Consider the following 22,708-nt stretch of genomic DNA (forward strand, 5'->3'; position numbering starts at 1 on the left):
ACACACACAAACACACGCGCGCGCATGCACCCACACACGGACGCATGCATGCACAGACACATTAGCACCAGCTTTGGACACGCACACTGTGTGATTTCTGCCTATAATGGCCTGTTTTACCATCCATGCAGGTCAGAAATGCTGAGGAATGATATTCTGTATTTGACAGGTATATCATTAAAACCCAAACATTATTATAGTGCAACCCTACCCAGCTATTTTTATAGTGTATGTGTTTTAAGTTCAGTGGCTATGGGTTGCTCTCTGAATACATCGTGACTTCAGACAGTTTGATTTAAGTTGTACCATGTTGCAAGTTTTGGTCAACTATCGAAACCAGATAAAACAAGAAACACGCGTCATAAAGTTGAAAACTGAAAGCTAGAAATGATGATGTCCTGGAGAAGGAGATGCAGAGTATCTGGCGTATCTATTACACCAGGGATGGAATGTTACTGAGTACATTTACTAAGTACTTCACTTGAGTATTTCAATTGTATGCAACTTTAATATTTCTGCAAGATAGAAAACTTCCAATTTTTATTTTCGCCATGCGTGTTCTATTTCCCTGCAGGCCTGCCTGAGATCTCGGGTTTCATCTGTAAACCAGAGAGTAGATTTCTTTGATCCTCTTGGTTGAGACAGGTGCCACACACTCAAGGAGAGGCATAAGTGCTGAGTTTACATCAATAGTGAACTTTTCAACGGGTTCCATCACTGTCGCCGAAGGAGACAAGACCCAAGGCAATTTTTCACCGAGTGTCGCTAAGATTGCCGGGCTGATATGACGAGAAGTAAAAACATCTGTGTCACCAGTACAAGGACAGGCTAATGACGCTTCAAATGTAATAAGAAAGTGGTCCCACACTGCAAAAGAGACAGAAGTGACATTCAGTGCTGACACATCTGACCCATGGGTGAGGTTACCACTGGAACGAGTGGGTTCATGAACAAGCTGAATGAAGCCAGAAATATCAAGAAGTGTCAGAAAAGCTTTACTTAGGGGGTCAGAAGGCTTATTCAGGTGCATATTGAAATCCCCAATAATTAAGATTATCTGAACAAGTGACAAGATCTGCAATTCACCAAATTCTTCTAAGAATTGGGAGTAAGGCCCTGGAGGTCTGTAGTTTACCACCAGGTGAACGTCAGTTTCCTGGACGAGGCCGTTACTGCTTGATGAAGATGGTTTAAATGAAGTAAATTTAATATCCTGGTGGAAGTTGTAGATTAGAGCAACATCTCCACCCTGTTAAGAGGCCCGAGCAGTATGGGCGTAGTTATACTCAGGAGGGGAGGCTTCATTTAATGGCAGAAAGATATTTGGTTCCAGCCAGTTTCACGTAGGCCAGTCATGTCCAGATTACACTCGATAATCAAATCATTAATTAGTAATGCTTTAGTGGACAATGATCTGATATTAACAAAGACAAATTGAATGTGTAAAATTGGTGGAGTGACCGTTAAAAAATAACACTTTCATACAAAGTTCCTCTTCAATAGTGTTAAAGAGAAGTTCAAGTGTTTACACGCCCGTCCGGTCGATGTGACTGCACACAGATCTCATGATCTGGCATTTGTAAGCATTACAGTGCAACTGTGATCTTGAGTCATGATCTGATCTAAGGACTCCACATGGACTGGTGCTCTTAAAGTTTGGGTCAGGAGGACACAAAGTTTGTTGGAGGATGTGGGGGGGGAAGCCTTCAGTTACGTCATGTTTCTCTGCATGACACATGTTACATACGTGTGATGTTGAGAGTTTAGATTAGCACACTGATCGCACACTGTAAAATGACACTTAATCACATATTTAGTTTTCTCCTAACTGTCGACTGATCGGAGCTACTTGTTAGTCTTGTATAAACACCATTCCCCCTCTCACAGATCACATTTTTCCCATTCAGTTTCTCCTTTTGGATGACTGATGGTCACAATGGGCGGACGTCCATTAAATACATGTGGGATTAATGGTTGCTGGCTGCCAACCTCGAGCGCATGCACACACTCACACACACACACTGACTGGATGTTTCCATATGGAAACACTGAAGTGTATAATGGTACAGTTACAGATGGAGTTTCAGTCGCTTGTCACTCGCTTAGACGCGGACGTAAACAAGCAATGACAGATCGATACAGGACCCACCTACACACAAACACACACACACACACACACACACACACACACACACACACACACTATGGCATCGTTAGCAAGATGCATCTGCTTTTATTTAGTCTTTTGTTTACTAAAGATGCAGAGGGGGACATGAACTCTCTCTCATCCTCTTCCTGCCTACATGTGTGGCTGGTTTGTCTGTCTCCACGCGTCTGCTCATCTGTCTCTGAGTGTCTGGTCCTCGGTTTGAGCGAATACAATGAAAAACAATGTCAGAGAGTCAAGATGATGCTTAAGAAAGCCAAGACAGAGAGGGACGATGAGAGACTGAAGGGAGGAAAAGAGGTCATATCAGCGAGCTTTTCTCTCACTGAGAACGAGCTGAGTGAGGGTGAGAATACAAAACCAGCTTGTTGTGGAAAATTGCTGACGCTCTGTGCAACAGCTACAGTGGGTTGTGCAACAGTTTTGGATAAACAACAGAGAGGTGTTGACCAGTTGCTTCCTAGTCACCACCACAGCTTGCAACATGTGCAGATAACGTGTAATCTACTATCTATCTAAGGGTCACTCGCTTTCAGAGTGTGACATAAGTCAAAGATGTGTGGGAGAGGGGTTTTTGTAAGCTACACGGTAACCATGACGACTCTAAATCTATATGAAGATAAACTGTGTTCATGCTCCATTCTCACCACTAACTCCCTCTCAGTTATCAAAGACACTGATAAAGTCCCCTTCTAATCTGTTTTTGCATTTTTGTTTTTGTGTCTTCTTGCATCAGAAGTAGAGCAAAATGTAGCTGACTGTTTGCTACACCCCTCACAGCTTACCAAATGTTGGCTTGGCCTGTCAAGCTTTAGAACAAAATGGAAAATATTTGCATAAAAATACATTTCGGGGAAGGTTTACGCGCAAGTAGCGCGGGCAAAACGTGACATCATGCTGGATTGATTGATTTGTGTAGACATGCCATTAGCATCACGTTAGTCCTCATCTCCAAAACCATTTCTTTCGCAATGTGAAAAGTAAAAACATGCGATCGGAAAATTGGCTAGGAGTTAGTTAGCTTGCGAGTCTGTCGTTGGTGGCCTACCTCTAAGTAAGTCCAGCAAATGTTAAACATTTCTTTACTCTACTGCTCAGTGCAATTAAAAACATTCATAATCGTCAGTCTTCATTTTCTGTGAATTACTGAATTACAGGTCACTGCCAGCAGTTATCTGACATTTACTAGCTTGCCACAGTAACCACATCAGCCAGTGTTTGCAACTTTTTTTGCATTTGAGTAACTGAGAGGAGCTAAAAATGGAATGTAGTTTTTTTTAGCTGACAGGGTGGCAGAGTGTTGGTTAGCAGAGTTACTGCACTGCTTTTGGTTTCCCACTCAGGCTGCTTCTTTACTCAGCATGTCTTTGAGCCTACGTGAACCATCGACCGGTCAGGATCATAGATTTATAAATAGAAGAGGAACTGCAAAGTAGAAGTGAAGATGGCGCCTATTCAATCCAATGAGAATTGCTCACCTAGCGCATACGTCAAAAATGTTTTCTAGCTTCCGGGTTTACTTTCTGGTTGCGTACAAGGGACCTTAGAAAGAAGGAAGGGTCATTAGGTCACTGAGTCTTGCTTTGGGGCATGACTGTGGTGACAGTTGTATTAAAGTCTATGAGAGATGCATTGAGGAACACAAAAAAAACGCAATATATCAACGTCATATGACTTATGATGAGGAAACGCCTCCAGAAAATGAAAAAACACTTCAGAAAGTAGGTTAACCACGGATTTTTTGCTGCAATACTGCAAGAGGTGACTTGCAAAGGAGGATCTTGAAAAGATGCACTGCATGTTTATGCATATTTGTATATTAAAAACTGTATATATGCTCTGTAATTTGTGTAGCATGAAGGTGTTGACAAACTTTCATTTTGATATACAAGCCTGTGTTGTATTATGACGAATAAATTACCTTGTACCTTGGAAGCAAAGCTGAGCGGCACCAACCTATCTAGGTTCTATTATTGTAAAATCTGTGGTCAGGATATGTACCTTTCCTCTACAAGATTAGTGATTTAAAAAAGGTCATAACATTAAAAAGGAAGCAGTATACTCAACCCACTCATGGAGCTAACGTTTGCTTAATCAGCCTGCCAGCCACAGCTGATGAAGTCATTTCAGCCGACAAAATGGACAGTTGAAGAACGAGAGGCCTGTTTTTGTGCAGGTGTTTGTTGAAAAAGTTACTAAATAATTCATGTGGTAAACCTGCCAGTGTTATCAGTGTAAACTGGTGCTGGAGCGATGTAGCACCAGTGACTGAGGGGGATGGGGTGTAATGCTCGAAGCTGAAGCTGCTGTGGTTGAGTTTTGTTTTTGTCGCACTCACCAAACCATAGGAAACCAAACGCTAACCAAAGCTACCTCACATATTTTTTTTATAGTACTACTATTAAGCTTCCTTGAATGGTTTGTTGGTCTACTCGTTGAGTCACCATGAAACCGTAGATCTTATCCGTTGAGATAAAATATATTTCCATGTGTGTGGATTGTTTGAGCTGAGAGCTTTGTGTCTTTAGATGATAGAGCTCCTTTTCATGGTGTTGTGTTACTACCCCGTTTCCTCTGAACCACATCATTGTGCTCTTGAAGAGAATTTCACTTTAATAGCAGTGACCCTGTGTCCGTCTGCAGTCTGTTTGCTTGCTGTCCGGGGGGTTGAGAAAACGCAGAAGATCTTTCACTGGAACTGGGTGAAGGGCTGAACATTTGGGGGGAACGGAGGAAAAGTAGGAGGAGATGGAGAGTAGGAGGCAGGAGGAATTGGAACGGATATAAGATTACTTACTGGCAAATCTCAAGTACGGCAGCAGCTGTTTAGACTGAGTGTTAGTCATTGCCCTCTCGTCGTTCTCCCCCCCCTCTTTTTCTGTCTCTCATGAGTGTTGTGAATAGCTCCTGAAATAGAGCCCACTGGAGCGTAAAGGGAAATGTGAAAGACAGAGGGGGGTTTGTGCAAGCAATGTGATACGGTGCCTGTGAGAAATGTGTTCACATGCAAAGATACTGTACAGTGAAAGAAAAGACCACGAAACACAGAGAGACAAGAGGGAGAAAAGAAAGAGAGGGAGAGAGAGAGAGAGGTGGAGAGAGAGAGGTGGAGAGAGAGACGGGTGGAGAGAGAGAGAGAGGGGTGGGGAATCGAGGAGAGCCAGGCTGCTCAGACTGAAAGTCTGAGAGAGGAAGAAAGCTAGTGAAGGTTCACTGTTATTTTTCCTGCCACACAGAATTACCGTCTACAGAAAGGATTTATCTTTCCTCACTGTTCACTTTTTGTTCTTTCTTTTCATACTTTGTGGATTTTCTGGACCTTGGACTTGACTGAAGACTGAAAAATACCAAAACCCTTCTTTGAACTTTGTGGCGGGATCTAAACCTTCCCTTACAGGACACCAACCAGATTTACATTAAGATCTGATTAAGTCATCAGCTGTGTGAGAATATTTGGTTTGCCTTTGACATGGGGCCTGGGAAGGAGCTACTTTCTCTTGGTAAGTCTATCAATGAGAGCACAATGTGTGTGTGTGTGTGTGTGTGTGTGACTGGGTTTGTGTGTAAAGGTTACAGAAACTCAAGAAGAAACCAAAGGTACAGGGAAGTTCAGACATTTGATAACACCTCAGATGATGAACTTCTACATTCTGTTTCAGTCGGACACATAACTTTTAAATCATGTGCGGCGGGTGTAGAAAAAATACGATATAACCTCTTATATGGCAGATGTTACCATGGTCACAACTTCTACATTTGATAGTGGCAGGCGAAATTTTTAGACTCTTAATTCTAGCTTAAACGGGCCACATCAGTAACGTTAACCCTGTGCTGCCCTCCAGCTGTGTTTGACTGAGCTGACGTATGGACAGGTCGGAGTGACTGCTGTGTAGTAAGAACCTCTGTCACTGGACTGACGCTGCAGGACTGACCCGGTCAGACTGAGCTGCTCCTCAGGCTGTCAGAGTAAAATAAACCTGAGCCAGACCCAACCAGTGACTCAGCACAGGAAGAATCATCTAAGCCTTTAAGCCACAAACCTTGTGTATTACAAAATTTGTGGTTATCCCACTATGTCAGGCAGAGTTCAGAAACCGCCACCATATATAGATATTAATAACATGGGCTGCAGTGTATAATCTTGTATCCGTAGTGTTCTTTATTCCATCTTTGTACAGATGTCATGTCATCATTATTCTTTATGTTAACCATGATGTTACTATGTAGGACATACATGTCATGTCTTAAACTAAAAGGGGAAGTGAAAAATGAGACCAACAGAGAACAGCAATAGCTAATGTTAGTTTAGAAATGGAGTCTAATATGTAAAAAAAAATGTTGAAACATTCAAAAAATGTACTAAAGTGATCTATAGAATGTGAAGAAATAACAGTTTTATATCTACTGAATTTAGCATGCGAACCAGCGATCCCCGTCCAAACCTCACTCCCATGGTGCTTCAAGCTCCCAGTCCGGACCACTAGTTGCACTGCTAACCTAGCTAATAAGCTAACAGCAGGTCTAGTTAGCAGCCGTACGCTGGTGGTGTTCTGCCCAGTGTTTGTTTTGACTACAACTCATTTCTTACATACTATACATTTAATAGGCTGTAAGCTGAAACATGATATGTGGATCTCAACAGGGCTCACCTCAGGACCCACATTGTCTGATGGCCATTAAATCCCACCTATTTTAATATATTTTTATTATTTATTTTGACCTCATATACAACGTATGAACTGAGTATTACCCTCACAACTGCCAGCTGAATCTGATACAATTAATGTTATAATAATGTCTTAACTGTGTGTACACACAAAATAAGTAAGGCCCACAAAATGCGCTGTTTCCACTTAACAGGCATCTGTGGAAGCTAAAGAGATTTACTCTTGACATGGTGACGGTAGAAAGAGCTGCTCTCAGATCATGCTCAGTGTCAAGCCTCTACCTCTGCTTTGTTTTGAGCTGGACCAAAGTAGAAAAGCCAGTTTAAGACAAATATTACACTACAGGTAATATTATATGCAACCTGTATAAACTGTGTAAGTATAATGTTACCTGAAATCTGCTATGATCAAATCACACACCAACATGAAAGAACTCCTCTCGTTAGTCTTTCACTCATAGTGACAAACCCAAGATTTATGACCAGACACTGTGGTTTCCCTCAGATTCACAGAGCATTTTGGGTTTTTTTCAGCCCATTTTTTTTTATTTTCTGGCCCACAGTGTTATGGTTTTGGTTTCCTCACTTGCACTAACCTTGTTTCCAGCAGAAGCAGGAAGCTGTTTTCAGCCACTACACTCTCATACCCACTGACTGTTTGCTTAATAAATGGCACAGAGACAAAGCTAGTGACGAGCTTGTCAATTTAGTGGAACATTTAGCAGCGAAAGTGTCAATTTGCGGAGACCAAAAACCTAACCCTAACCCTGCGAATACTCGACTTTATGAAAGTGATAAGAGAAGAATGCACGATCTACCTGGCTATTGAAAGTGCAAATGAACTGGCTGTACAGAAAGCCAAAACAGAGAAAGAGAAAGAGATCAAAGAAGAGCTCATCAGATTACAAAATTCCTACCAGCCGACGAGCAAAGGCCGGTACAGAGTGTTGTAGAGGAGGAGGCATCTCTCACCAGTCTCCTGTCATCTCCACTGTTGCATCAAAGTGGTTGAAGAATATTTTAGTCTATATTTTTTACTAATGTTTCCTTCGATCGCCTAAGTTTAGTGAATTCAGTTCAACACTTACTGAAAAGTTTGACTGTTTTGGACATAACACATTAACAGACACTATTGATTTCTTGAGAGGAGCCATTAGATTGATTTATGTCCTTTGATAATAAGCTATTAGGATGTCAAACACAAACTCTGGCGCCTTTGAGCGCATCCGCCTTTCACTACTGTTTTTTGAAAGGTCAGAAGCAAACTTTCCCTTCATTTTGTTGAACTGTTCACATGTAATTAAGCAGCATTTATTAGTCAGTTTGATGTTTGATAAGAGTAAAGTAAGGCCTTTGCTTTATAAGATATTGCAGTTGCTTTCATATGCATGTGCATTTGCACATATTTGTCTGCGAGGCACAGAAATATAGACAAACCTGTATGCAAATTATATATAAATATATATATACAACTTCCACTTTCTGTTGGGCCCAAATTTAATGAAACAGGATGAGAAACAGACGCACAAAATATGCAACTTACAGTAACAGATAAGACATACAGAGAGGATAGTTTATGTGACAGACAACTATTCTCATTCACCACCGTGCATACTGGTGAATGAAAGTCAGCTGCGAGCTGAGCACAAAGTCCCCCTTTGTATATTTGCAAGCTTTGTTTCCGTCCGCAGTGACTAAGTCATAAAGCTAGACTCAGTCACACTGTCTCACTGACAAACTCTGCCTGGCTTTCCTAAAGTGGTGTTACTATGGGAGCTCCAGCTTCATCGCAGATCAACAGAGGACTCATTGTGAGCCAGGGAGGGAAACACACAGGGAGAAGTGGGATATCTTTTACTTGTGCCATGTGAAGGGGGGCGCTGTTATCTGCCTTACCAGCGACACGTGAGTCAAAAACTGAGACCACCACGTGTCTGTTGTGCTGGTAGGTGCTGTAGACAAAAAGTTGCACTAGTCCTCGCAGAGAAAAGGGGAAGGCAGTTGCAAGTGGTTTCACAAGTGAGAGAGGGGAAAGACACTGTGAGTCATGTACGCATGTTACCCACATGGTCACACCACAAAGACACACACATAAGTGCTCATATGAACACCGTCTAGTTACTCCACTGAAGAATGGCAGATGTTGTCAGCTTGAAGTCACAGCAGTTACTGTCATGCTAGTGGCACTGGTACGAACTGGGCACAGCTGAAGCTAACGAGAATATATGTCAATGTTCACGTGGCGGCCATTTTCCTCCAACATCAGGCTCAGGGTGGGACGGATGTCGTACTGCTGTGTACCAGGTTTCAAGTTGTATAAATATAAAAATCAGACAAATAGTTATCATTTCATCACTTTGTGTTTGAATGCTAATGTTAGCTAATAGGTTGTCGAGTGTGAAGGTTTATCTTGTAATATGGCCCCATGTCTCTCCAGATTGTCACTATCCATCATCTTTTCAGTTGCCAATCTATTGACGAGTGTTAAGCTGATCAAAAAAAATTGTGAGATTCCCTTCCTTTATACGACGTGAACCCTGGAACACAGCAGCATAACATTATTATTAACACCATTCGAGCTTCCCACCTGAGTGTGATGTCAGAGGATAATGGCCACTGTGTGAATAATCACAGGATAAGTGATAACTTTGACCTGCCGGTGGTGCTAGATAAAAAAAATAGGATCATCAAAGTCTATCATCCTCTGGGGACCATGAATATCTGTTAGCTGCAGAATTAAGTCAGCGTGGACCGAAGTGTTGGACCAGCTGACCTACCCACAGACTGACTTCCTCAGAGCCATGCTGCTGGTATGGTCACAGTCAAACCACTACAGCATAATCCATATCCCTGCTGTTGATCCAAATGTTAATTATGCTCCAATTACTTCTTGCCATATCAAAACATATATCGTACTTCCAGAGGAGTATTGAGGAGGCAATAATTGCTGTCACATGCAGTGGTGCGCCAATTGTACTTTGTGAAATACTACTTTACACATCAGGTTTGGTGATGGGTGCAGTACTCAAAAAGTGAGCACTGGTCAGCTGGCAGTACCTTGTCCTCTGTTTACAGGTACTTCTGTGGGGGGAAGGTTACATTTAAGATTTAATTTTTTCTTAAATGGTCACTAGAGGAGTGGCTCTTTGAGCCAAGGGTGACTTGGCAGTTCAAAAGCCTGTTCTGGGCGAAATTATGAAATTTCCTGTATGCGCCTGACTGGCTGAATAAAGCTTATTGCATTATTGTGTCTTCCTTGTTATTGTAAGATTTGAACTGTGAATTGAAACTAAGTGGCCTCTCTCTCTTCTCCCACAGGCTTGCTGTATATGGTGGGGATTTGTTTCTCATGTGACCAGGGCTTCTCCGGAAGAAGCCCCAAATGTTCTGGTAATAATCTGCCATCGCCTTGAATTTCAACCAATCCTCTTGCTTCTGTCCACCGATACCTTATTCTGGCTTCAACTTAAACAAGAACTCTTAGAAATCTGTGCTGTTCCCATCATACAACGCTGTACCTCTTACTGGAGTTGATCGCCAAAAACTACCCGTTTTGATGACACTCCTCTTCGTTTTTTTAATTTCAGGCATTTGAGCACTGTTCATGTCCAGACTGCATTTCAATGAAAACAAACATGTATATTATGAGGTGTATCACTATAATTGTATTGTCTTTCCTTTTTACCTCTTCAGATATAGACGAGTGCAAAGACATCTTAGAGAATTGCGGGAATGACACGCTGTGCTTCAATACGAATGGCAGCCATTATTGTCAGTGCAAGCCTGGGTTCACAAGCCGCCAAGGCACGGTTAACTTCACAGCGGCTACTGGACAATGCCTAGGTGAGTGTGAGTGTGTGTGTGAGTGTGTTTGTGTGTGACCAGTGTCTAGATCAACTGGTCTGACTCGTCTCCATTTGTTCTTCTGTCAGATGAAAATGAGTGCCTCGATCCTGTCAACATCTGTGGTTCTGGTGGTAATTGCTCTAACCAGATCGGGAGCTATAAGTGCATCTGCCAATTTGGGTACACCAACGACGGCAATATCACTGACCCCTGCATCGGTGAGTAGTATCTACTTTTTTTGTGTGCACACTTATCATGCTGAAGTTGATTGGTGCTGTGCAGGGAGTTAGATGAGAAACAATATGTTCAGCAGACTCCTCAAGGCCAGATGGAGGAGGTGTGAAAGTCAGCAGGGCTTGAACTTCCCTTTTAAGCCCTTGTTTAACACATTTTCACACAGCTGCTTTCATCACGTCATATGTGTATAACCATGAATAAGAAACTCCATTCAATAGTTTGAAAGTGTGCGCTGTTATCACCGACAACAGAAACACACGATAGACTAAATTCATGGAGAGAGATCGCAGCAGGATGCAGGATGCAGCCAAAGTCTCGGCTCTCTGTGTTTTCCTACAGAAGCTCTGCCTATGAACACTAACGAAGTCGCTCATTAATCCAAAACACCAGCCTGTGTCCCTCAACTGTGGTCTTTTAGTCTAATTAAGTGTCTGATATCTGAATTAAAAGGCAACAACACCAAGTTCAAAAGTTGCCATGAGCTTAACAGCCAAGAGATTGTAGTGGTATTGTCATCATTTCCTTGAGCTGCTCAGTGAGGAACAGAAACAACAACCCTAGTTGTTTACAGGGATATGGGCATATTTCTCATGTTCAAATTAAGCTCTGTATAATTATCAAAAGAATCAGGGAGCTCACAGTTTAACACAAGGAACATTTCCAAAATGAAAACTGCCTGTCGTGAGCTGATCTCAAAAAGGTCACACATGCTTTCGTTTCATCATGATTCTACTACCATAACTCCCTTTACTCTGACCTTAACAACAAAGCCGTCTCCTGCCTCCCACTATTACAAATTGCAGCTTTTAACTAACCTTGGCAAGACGGCAGCTCACGACACTGGTTTCCGGGAAAGAGAGCTGTCTCTGAGATTGTTTTAGCAACAAAGTGAGGCTCACATGGCCGTGCCCCTGGTTACACTGCATGTTTGTTCCGTTTGCAATGCGTGCTTCATTCAGATTTGTTTCAGACTCTGACATCATTGCCCTTGTGTCTCTGCTTTCTCTCCGTACACAGACATAAATGAATGCAGTCAAGCTGAAGGGAAAGAAGACCTCTGTGGAGAAGGGACTTGTAAAAACACTGATGGGAGTTACCGATGCAGGTGTAAAAAAGGATACACTAATTATGGCAACGACAGGACCCCATGCTCAAGTGAGTGTACACATGCACATGCAGATGTCCTCATAGTAGCTGCTATTGCCTTTTTAAAATACAACACTACTTTGTCCACTGAACCTTCTGCTGTGTGCTGTACTGTAGTTTTCTGTATCTTCTGGGCCCCAGTTTTCTTTTTCTCCTCTTCCTTCTCACTTTACTGTCTGTGTTGACTCATCTGATTCCAGATAATCTGTAGTGTAGGTCTCACAAGATAATGGAGATGAGTTTCTGTTTAGTGCTGCAAGACAGATTTCTCACTCCTTTGCTCGCAATGAATAGTGTCAAACCAAACTTGTGCGATAAGAGAGATGTTTTGTTCCGTTCCATCTAGAGCTTGCCTGTGACAGCTTCAATGCCGACAGCGGCTCTGCGCCGGTAAGCTGCATGTTTAAATACTATATTATTATCACAATTCTGCATACTGCAACAATTAGAATAAAATTGAAGGGAAATTATTGGAGAGGCACAGTCCCTCCCCTTTTGGTGGACTACCATGGACCTTATTTCAGGTGGCGAAAGACAAATTATTTTTTGATCCTGTTTGCGATGAATTACACATTGAATGTTTGTCACTTAAAAAAGATGGTTTTGCAACTCAAGAGTCACCATTAGTCATAACACTGTGGAAGTACAAAAATCTGAGAATACGTCATATGAAATCCTACACTCCGAACACTTCAAGAGCTAGTCCAACATTCACGGTGCATCTGACAATTTTGGTTGTAAACATTCAAAAAATAACAACAGTATGTGAAGAAATAACAATTGTGACATTATGTTGTTTATATATTGTTGCAGGGATATCTACTGAAGTTAGCACGCTAACCAGCTAACCCTGTCACATCCCTGTCCAAAGCTCCTGTGTTAGCAGCGTAAATACAAAAACTCCCCCAATGCTGCAAGAACTCAGTACGAGCTAGTTGCACAGCTAACTGAGCTAACAAACGCTACAGTTAGCAGCAGTTAGCGGTTACTCTGGTAATATGCTGCCCCCTATTTGTTTAAGTGTGAATTCAACAGGTGGCCAAATCTTTATGTTGCATCTTTCAGTTCACACGGACAAAAAAAGTTCTGTCCCACAAGATTAATTAGGTCCTGTTCATTTATTCTATGTAACTCTATATTACTTGTAGCAGTAGCAAAAGTAAAATAACTTGACTCTCAACATGGAATCTCTTCTGTTTTTATTTATCCAGTTTCCAGTTTCCAGTCTCCAGTTTCCGTGTTAACAACAGTTATTGTTGCTGCTTGCATGATTGTTGACCATCCATGGCAATCCCAATGACCAGTCAGAGGCTGCGTTTAATGATCTGTGGACCAATCAGAGGCAGAGTAGGGCAGGTCTTTTAAAAAAAAACAGTGGGATCCATAATAAGGCCGCTATATGTGAAATATTACCCTATTCCTCACTGCCCGGGGTCTGTTAAAAGAGTTAATGCGCAAAATGTTTGATGGAAGCAGATTGGCTGAATGAACTCTGATGTAGTGAACACCAAACGCTGGCTGTGAAATGCATCTCCATGTTGACCTCCCAAAATTGTTGCGTGCATGTTCTCTCCCATGTATATGTCATCGTCTTATCCTCTTGCTGCGTGCATTATAATCACTGCATTTCTTCATCGTCTCCGGACAGCATGCAACATGGCCGGTGTTAGCTGACGTGCAAGAACAACTACAACTTGCCCTATCGAAAGTAATTCCTGAAGACCTCTCTCCATTTTGTCTCTCTGGTTTGTTTACTTCAAACTGCAACTTTCCAAAATTATATTTTTAATTGACAAACATCATATGTAATTCATGGCACCATTCAAACAGGTTAAATAAATATTTATCTCTCTACATTAACCACCATACAGGGGAGTGTATAGGAGGGGAGGGACTTTGCCTCTCTATAGAGGATTTATTTTGCACTTGTCCGTGCTAGGGGTGCAGGGGCAAGTGTCTTGTTAAAGAAGATTTTTAGCTCATTTCCTTTATTTATTGCCCTGTAGGGTTTAGTATATGTGAACTTCATTATAAAGCAAACTAAATAGTCTCATTATTCTCTGTATCTTAGTCACTTGGAGGCCTGGCAGACATTTTGTTCATGATGAGAAACAGCTGTTTGGCTCTGTCTAACTCCAGCCTCAGTGGTGAAGTGAAAGCTGATGGTGAAGCGCTACTGGAGGTCAGAGCAGCAGATACAAAACACAAGCACACCCATTACAACACTCGTGAACACATACAGTACTCTCATTTCCCCCTCTTGTTTCCTGCAACAGAAACTTTTCACAGCGACTGAGGACATCCTGACCCCTGGTCACCTGGGCAGCAGTGAAGATGTGAGCGAACTGCTCGGCACAGTGGAGAAAGCTATCATGCTCATTGGTCCACAGCTCAAACACAACAGCACCAAGATAGAGACCACAGAGACAGGTAACAGCGTCCATAAGCTGTGATTCGAATACGGTGAAAAAAAACCCAGAAGCAATACAAATTTTGAGCTGAACTGTGTCATTTCAAATGAGTTATCTGTTCAAGTAGACATAGAGATTGCAGTGCAGAGAGGAAAGACTCGACCCACTGGACCGGTACATCTGACCAATGAGAACGCTGCACTCGAGACTGACTGGACAACAGCAGCTGGGACGGGATCATACCCTGGTAAACTTCTCTTCTCTTCTCTTCTGACAAATAAGTCACAATATTCTTGTATATCAAATACTTTTCATGTCTCTTATTATTGTCCTTTACAGGTTTTGCTATGGCTGCATTGTTGAGCTACAAGAACCTTGAGATTCCTGTTAACCAGTCCTTTGAGGATCTCACAGGAGTTGAAAACGACACCGTGGTTCCCTTCTCCTTAAATGTCTCCTCTAAAGTCGTGTCTGTTGTGGTCTCTAACCCGTCCACTCAGAACCTGGACCGCCCTGTCAAAATTACCCTCAGACATCTTCAGGTAGTCCAACTTCTCCTGGTGTTTTCATTGTGGTCTCACTTCTACCACTTTGGTACCTCTTTTGACATGTCCTTATAGATAAATAAAAGAAAGAGGAGTACTGGAATATGAATATATGAAACCTACAGCCTGATTTTGACATAAGGATTTTGTTTTGATCATAGGACATAAAGGAGTCTCGTGAGGTGAAATATATCTGTGCGTACTGGAGTGACAGAGGGACCTGGTCCACAGATGGTTGCTATCATCAGCTCTCCAACGCCACACACACTGTGTGTACCAGTGAACATCTGAGCAGCTTCGCTGTGCTCATGGCACTCTACCCCATGAAGGTAAGACGCAGACTCACACACCATAAAAACCAAAGTATGTTGATCTTACAAAGGCATTTAGTGTTGGCATGTTGCTAGTTCTCCTTTAAAGTGAGTGTAAAACCCCGCTAAGAGTAAAGCTTTTTGGATACGTTATAAAATTAAAACTATTTTTTATGGCGGAGTGCTGAGGATGAGCTGAGGGGTCACACAGCCTGAGGGAAGAAGCTGCTCTGTAGTCTGGAGGTAGGGCACTAAAACTTAGTTTACCTTACTTCTTATACTGTCATCATATTACAGTTGTTAATCCAACTTAGCCATGAAAAGACCCATAACCTCACTGCCATGCATCCCGCAAACAGGGGCACCCCCGTGGATTTTCAAAGTAGTGGGGTGGCCATCAAAAGGTACCACCTCATTTGCTACTATATCATTGATTTTCACGTTTCAGTTTTATTGTATATACTTTATCATAATGGACATTTGAATCCATGATGTCACCTTTCATGACAGTGCTGTTGTTACCACAGTCTCACCTTTTCATCCAGTCACGTACTCCTAGGCCTGGCCTAGCCAGCACAACAGCTCCGACCAAATTCAGCCAGATAGTTTCTGTTACGTGAGGCAACAAATATGCAAATTCTTAGTTTAGTATGTTAACCTGCTAGATGTTGCTGTATAAATAAACACAGTATACAGACAGAATAAAAACGCTACTGAGAAAACTACAAATTAACCGGCTAACGTTAGCTGCTGCTGTTAGCACTGCCTCTTCACTTTGACGCTGTCTCCTCTTCTAGCACCCCTTTGGCCTCAAATTGGTGAGCACCATCGGGCTGATCATCTCCCTGCTGTGTCTCATCCTGTGCATCCTGACGTTCAAGTTCTGCCGCTCCATACAAGGGACCCGCACCACCATCCACCTCCACCTCTGTATCTGTCTCTTCATGGCGGACCTCATCTTCCTGGCTGGTATTTCACAAACAACACCCAAGGTACGTTTGTGCAAGAAAAAAGTGACTTCAGTCACATGGAGTGCAATGGTCTGACTACCGACATTGCCTTTATTAAGAGAGGTATTTGGCTAAGATGTTTACAATGGCTTGAAGTCATCTGCTTATCCTGCGTGGTTAAACAGTGAAGGGAATCTTAATAATACCTAATAGACCTGAAAGATAATTCAACTAAAAATGAAAGGTCAGTCATTATCTGCTCCCCCCGATGCTGATGGAAAGCCAGGAGAGGTTTTATAGTCCACACAACATTTCTGGAGCTTCACATCTAAACAGCGTTTAAATGTAGCACTCTCCTAAACAACTGACGTAGATGGGGACAGAAAAAAAACCCAAACATAAAATGGTTCCATACTGCTAGTCCGTCGTAATCCAAGTCTCAGGATCCAAAATTGTTTTAAATATGTTATTTACACCCTTGACGTGTACTCAACCCTGTGCACCAGCTCTAAACATTGTGTGCTTAGCTTGTCACTTAGCAGTTAAAGTCATGATTTTGGCTTTAAAAGGGTGAAAAGAACGTCTTTTCAAATCAATTTGAGGCTTCCAGAGTCTTGGATTACGGCGGGCCAGCTCTTTGGAGCCATTTTATGTTTCTTTTCTATTGATTTTATACGTTTTAAAAGTTCTTTAAGAGAATGCTGCAACGCTGCTTTGCTGTGAAACTCCATGAATGTTTTGCGGACTACAAAACTTCATCTGACTGTGAATAGATAACGACTTTATTTTCATGATTGGGTGAATTATTTTTTGTACTAATAGTTTGAATGCAGGACTTTGACTTGTGATACTGATGGTACTACTTCTTTCACCAGTCACCTTAATCTAATTAATGTGACTGTGATACAATAATCTCATTACAGTAATAAAAAAACATTGCTTCTCGTTCAAACTAGTATCTTAATCACATCACTGCTGTAATTGCAGTGACATTTCATTTGTCCACTCCTTCCTCTCTGATCTGTTCTGTCTTCATGTTGTCATATTAAACCACAGGGCGGCTGCAGGTTTGTTGCAGCGTTGCTCCATTACTTCTTCCTGGGAGTGTTTACCTGGATGCTGTTGGAGGGAGTGCAGCTGTACCGTATGGTGGTCCTGGTGTTCAATGCCACCATCCGGCCCCTCTACTTATTCCTCACTGGTTATGGGACACCGCTTGCTATCGTCATTATAGCTGGCATCATTAGACCGCAGGGATACGGCACAGACGAGCAGTAAGTGTTACAGAATGTGTGTGTTTGCATTCTTGATGTGTGATAGCGGTTACGTCAGCGGGTTACACAGAGCGGCTGTTATCTATCTCGGTGACGTAAAGAAAATCCCGTCATGCACATGTGTTTTCTTTCTTCCTCATCCAGCTGCTGGCTGTCCCTGGACCACGGCCTCATCTGGAGTTTCTTCGGCCCCGTGTGCCTCATCATCATCGTCAACGTCTTCTTCTTCATCGTCACCGTCTGGAAGCTCGCCCAGAAGTTCACCAGCCTCAACCCAGACTTCTCCAGGCTACACAAAATCAAGTCAGTCTGCGTGTTTGTTTGTTTGTTTGTTTGCTTGTGGCTCATTTGCATTTCTGCTCTTGCTCTTGTAAACTTTGAAGTAATGTGACCCAAACCTTTTGCAGTGCACGTGCAAACACAGAGTTAATAGTGAGTTGGTCATATGGGGACAGCTTTGGGAGCTGAAAAAGTGGATGGAAAGAATGTGAGAGTTTTTTGGGGGAAAATGGAGAGAATGTTTTCATAGTACCGACTCTACTCTCTAATGGGGTGACTCCCCCCAGCTCCATCTATGCATGCTCATTTTTTTTGCTCCACTCAGTCAGTGTATTTGGAGAATAAATATGTGCAGCTGCAAAACACATCTAAGCTTTAATAAAAAAAATAAGAGAAAAGAATCCATCCTTGGATAGACTGCTTCATCAATCAGTGAAGTTCAATGTAGTTCAGTGAATTGGGAATGTGAACTTGCTGTCCTGAAATGGAGGGAGCCGTTTTTCAGCTAAACTTAGTTTAGTTAAACTGTCGGTGGTGAGATCAATATCGCATCCACATTTCAGGAGGGATCTTGGAAGCAGTGGTGGACTCAGGATGTTTGAGGGGCAGGGGCGAGGGGAAAAAAAGGGCTCCAGCTGAATGCAGACGGGAAACTAGTGTGGAGAAAATCGGGATAAATTTATAGCGAACTGGAGGGGCACCCTAGAAGGCATTTTATTAATTTTTTTGCACTGAAAGGGCACCCTAGAGGGCACTTTATCAATGTTTATCTAACACAGATACATTCAAAAGGGCCCTTTTGTGGCACAACTGTATCTTAATGTTAATTATATTGTGAATTATTCATGGGAATAAGAGGGATGCATCACCAAATGCAACAAAGGGCCCATTCAGAGCACATTGCTGGAAACAGTCGTTAAAATCTGAAAGGATTCTTTTGCTTTTATATCTATCAGTTGCCTTTGGCTTTTCTTCTGCCACCAGCTTTTAATAGACTAAGTGGATAAATAAATAGTTGAGAAAATGTCTCTGTTGTGTAGCTGCTTTGCTGAGGACTTGTCCCCTTTTCTCGCTTCCGTTCCGCTCTTCTGGGGTTTTCCAGATACTGCAGTGGTAACTGAGTCATCTGCGTGTTTGTTCTCATGTTAATCTTTGCTTCATTCTCTATCTGTTGCCCTTTTCTCTGATCCCCCACCACCCATCGCCCCATTTCCCTCTGCAGGGCTTTCACAGTGACAGCTATCGCCCAGATGTGCATACTCGGTTTGATGTGGGTGTTTGGGGCCTTCATGTTTGAAGAGGGCCCCATCGCGGTGGTGTATACCTTCACTATCCTCAACAGCCTGCAGGGAGCGCTGGTCTTCATCATGCACTGCTTACTGTCTAAACAGGTAGGCACAATAGAGCTGTTTGTGTGTGTGTGTGTGTGTGTGTGTGTGTGTGAATGAGGCACAAACAAAACAGAAATAATGATAAAAAATGAATCAACAAGTGAAAGACAAAGACCTCAGACTGCATTGGAATATGTTTTTTTCCCCTCTAATGTTCTGCTGCCCTCTGCAGGTGAGAGAGGAGTACGCCCACTTCCTCTCATGTATCTGCACACCACAGAAGAAGAGATACTCAGACTTCAGCAGTACCAATCCCTCCAGTAGTCAGTCACAAGTAAGTATAAAGTGAGCTCACTCTAAGTCACAAACAGATGCACTCACATACTGTGCTTCAGCGTACTTAAGTGAGTATTTCCTCATCATACTACCACAACATTTCAGAACTACTGTACCACATTTATCCGACATTTACAGTTAAACACACATATAAAACAAACGATTAGCTTGTAAAGTATGATGCGTTGTTAAAGATTAAGCTACCTAACATTATATTAGTTAAATGTAGCTCCTCCTTGACCAACTACAACATGAGAAGACTCTTTACATGTTAATAACCTCTTCAGCCCAAGCATATCTCAAACTCACAGACATTTATTTTGACCTATTGTCCGACGATAACTACTGTACATTTGTAATTTTTCATGTCATGTAATAGTGAAGCCATAAATAAACAACATATACATAAACATACATTTACTTAGGCAACTTTAGGCCAGTGCATAATGCATACCCTGCCACTGACATTGAAAACTACTTTATAGAAAGGTAATAGAAGTAATGGAGATATAATTGAATGGCGGTTATGAAAACATGCAGACCACTTTATAAAAAATTTAGGGGAAATATTTGTAAGTGCTTAATGCATCAATGATGTTATTCCAGTAATATGATATATTTAATAATATGGCACTAAAACACTTATTTTGCATTATGCATACTTTTACATAATATATTTTACCTGTAATTGAGTATTTTTACATTGATTACTTTTACAGAAATAAAATCATGCCTCTTCCACTTCTGCAGATACATTACATATGTTGTCTTACATTGTTTCTGAACGTGTGCCGTTTGTGTTCATTCAGGGTTCACGCAGTGGACAGCACACCGGAGAATCCCAGATATGAAGCGCTCTCTCTTTCTATTCTACCCCAAAGACAGACTATCACACCCATCAGGGCTAAGTTAGCTCTGACTTTAAAGGTTTGGATCGCTTCAAATAAAAATTCAGTCATTATTTACTCAGCTTGCAGTCAACTGAATCTGGTTCTAGTTTGTTCGGCCATTACACCCCCTCCCCACTTATGTTTCTGATATACAAAATTATGTAAATCTCAAAATCAAAAATCTTAACAAAAAGAACCTCAGAAATAAACATCATTCTTTGGGGGAACTGCTCAAGGCACATCTACAACCTGAAGCATCGGCTACAGATAGGTACCACTTGGCTGTAAAGGGTAACATGGTAAATACTTTGGAGCTGCTGCCTTAAACAGACATGAAATAAGTGAAATCTCAGGCCTTTCACATCCAAATGAAGTTAATGGAACCAAATATTTTACAAATCAAAAACCATGAATACAAATTCTCAGATATGTGGTCTCATCTGACAATCAATTGCAAGATGTGCCAGAAAGTCTACAATTTTTCCTCAACAAATGTGCTTATTTTCCTCTGTAATAATGTCCCACGGTGCTCTAGTGGTGGATCAAGTTGTACTGATGATGACTGAATTTTTATTTTTGTGTGAACTGATTCTCTAACTGTGTTTAGCAGCAGACAAGAAGTAGCCAACTTCTAAAAGTGCTCATTCAGGAAATGAAAGTGAAGATATTTCAGTAGCTTATCAGTTCATCCAAAACATATCACAATCATACAATAAGCTGTATTCCCTTCAGAGTGAATAAAAGTGATAATGATACAAATTATTTATTTCAAGTGCAGACTATAAAGTCTACATTGCGTAGACTGCAAGAAAATATGAGTGATGCTCTTAATGTTTAAAGCACGAGCAAACAGTTTGCGCTGTATTTTATATAAATGTTTGATGTAAAAATAAGGGTGGGTGTGTTTTTTCTTCATGGGACCTTTGCAGAAAGAATTTGTTCCCATGTTGTAATGGCAAAGAACTGACTGACTCAGTCAACTGACTGATGATACAAATGGCCCATGAAGTGCCTCTGACGTTCACTTCACATTCCTGTGAATCCCCTGTGGGCTACTGCAAGGATTTGACATCGGTTCTTATTTGGTTTTAAACAAAATAAGTGATGTTTTTAATCACTTGTGGCTATTTTGAAAGAATTTATCTTGGTTTGCCATTGAGCTTTGCCTTTTGTCACTGGTGTATTATATATTTTTTCATTAAATGATCAATCAAGAAAACAAATCCAGCAATTCACAGAAACAGACCCACCCTTTCTGATAAGCCTGCAGCTTCCTGCAATCAAACTGTGTTTATGGAATAAGATTCCATTTTGTTATCATGTTTTCTTATTATAGCTGTTCGCCTCCACTTGTTGTAAGTGACTGAAAGGCATCACAAGCCTGAAATGAGAGCTTGTTTTCATGCGGTCTAATGGGAGTTATACAGACCTGAGTTTGTTTATTTTATTGCACTTTTTCCTTTGTAAAAATGATAATCCAGCACATCTTCACTCACACAGTGCATGGGAGAATCTAAAAGACTTGATGAGCAGCCTCACGTACAAACCTGAACAGTTTACTTGTTGTAATAAAGCTATCATTTATATATTTTTGTATTGTCTATTTTATAGAAATTGATCAGTTCATGTCAAAGACATTGAACTTCAAAGCTAAAAAGAAAGAGACCTGTTGGATTTCAAATCAATCATTTTATGGGATTGGTTTTGTCTTATGCTGTTTGTTTATATTTAAATTGCCTGTTTAAGGCCACGTATGTGTTGGTTTTAACACACCTAAACTGTTCTTCGGTTCTTACGTGGGACTGCACTTTCTGTGACCATTGTTACCTTTTATACATGCATTGCGAAATGTATTTTATGTGAAAAAGCTACGTGCATTACGCAGCATTTTGTGAATGTAATTGAATCGTATTGTTAGAATATATTATAGGTGTCCTAGTTTGAAGGCATATGAACTTATTTTTCTACTTTGTTTTGTTGTACGTTGTTCGGTACTGTTTTCTTTAAAGAATATGCAACACAAATTTTATTAAAGCTTCAACTTCTAAAAAAACAAGTGTGTGGTTTACTAACAGTCGGATGGATGGATGGATGGATGGATGATGGATGATGGATGGATGGATGGATGGATGGATGGATGATGGATGATGGATGGATGGATGGATGGAGCTGGTTGTGTCTGATAAGTCACAATGAGTCTTCCTTCAGAATAAAAGCGTAAGACTTGCCACTAGGTTGTGAAATTGCTTAAAGTAGTTGCAAAAACTCACCCACTCAATCTTGCATCAAGCGTATATATCAAGAAGTGACAGTTGACGA

At 41.4% G+C, this 22,708-nt stretch overlaps 1 protein-coding gene across 2 annotated transcripts; it reads left to right on the forward strand.

Moving 5' to 3' along the window:
* The first annotated feature begins 5,356 nt into the window (after positions 1 to 5,356).
* On the forward strand, positions 5,357 to 22,436 carry LOC311264287 (adhesion G protein-coupled receptor E5-like). Of its 2 annotated transcripts, none has more exons than XM_084365031.1 (17): positions 5,357 to 5,667; positions 10,152 to 10,223; positions 10,527 to 10,676; positions 10,766 to 10,897; positions 11,934 to 12,071; positions 12,409 to 12,452; positions 14,134 to 14,244; positions 14,339 to 14,492; positions 14,598 to 14,720; positions 14,813 to 15,015; positions 15,180 to 15,347; positions 16,127 to 16,321; positions 17,336 to 17,553; positions 17,698 to 17,856; positions 19,055 to 19,223; positions 19,396 to 19,497; positions 20,309 to 22,436. In XM_084365031.1, exons 1-17 carry the CDS (start codon positions 5,637 to 5,639, stop codon positions 20,348 to 20,350), a joined length of 2,211 nt encoding a protein of 736 aa, XP_084221157.1. In that variant the 5' UTR covers positions 5,357 to 5,636; the 3' UTR covers positions 20,351 to 22,436. The 2 variants fall into 2 exon arrangements, with proteins under 2 accessions (XP_084221157.1, XP_084221158.1); XM_084365032.1 differs by having other exon boundaries at positions 14,601 to 14,720.
* The last annotated feature ends 272 nt before the right edge of the window (positions 22,437 to 22,708 follow it).

The sequence above is a fragment of the Pagrus pagrus genome (genome assembly GCF_965226575.1).
Source record: "Pagrus pagrus genome assembly, chromosome: 2".
In the NCBI taxonomy this organism is placed as follows: Eukaryota; Metazoa; Chordata; class Actinopteri; order Spariformes; family Sparidae; genus Pagrus; species Pagrus pagrus.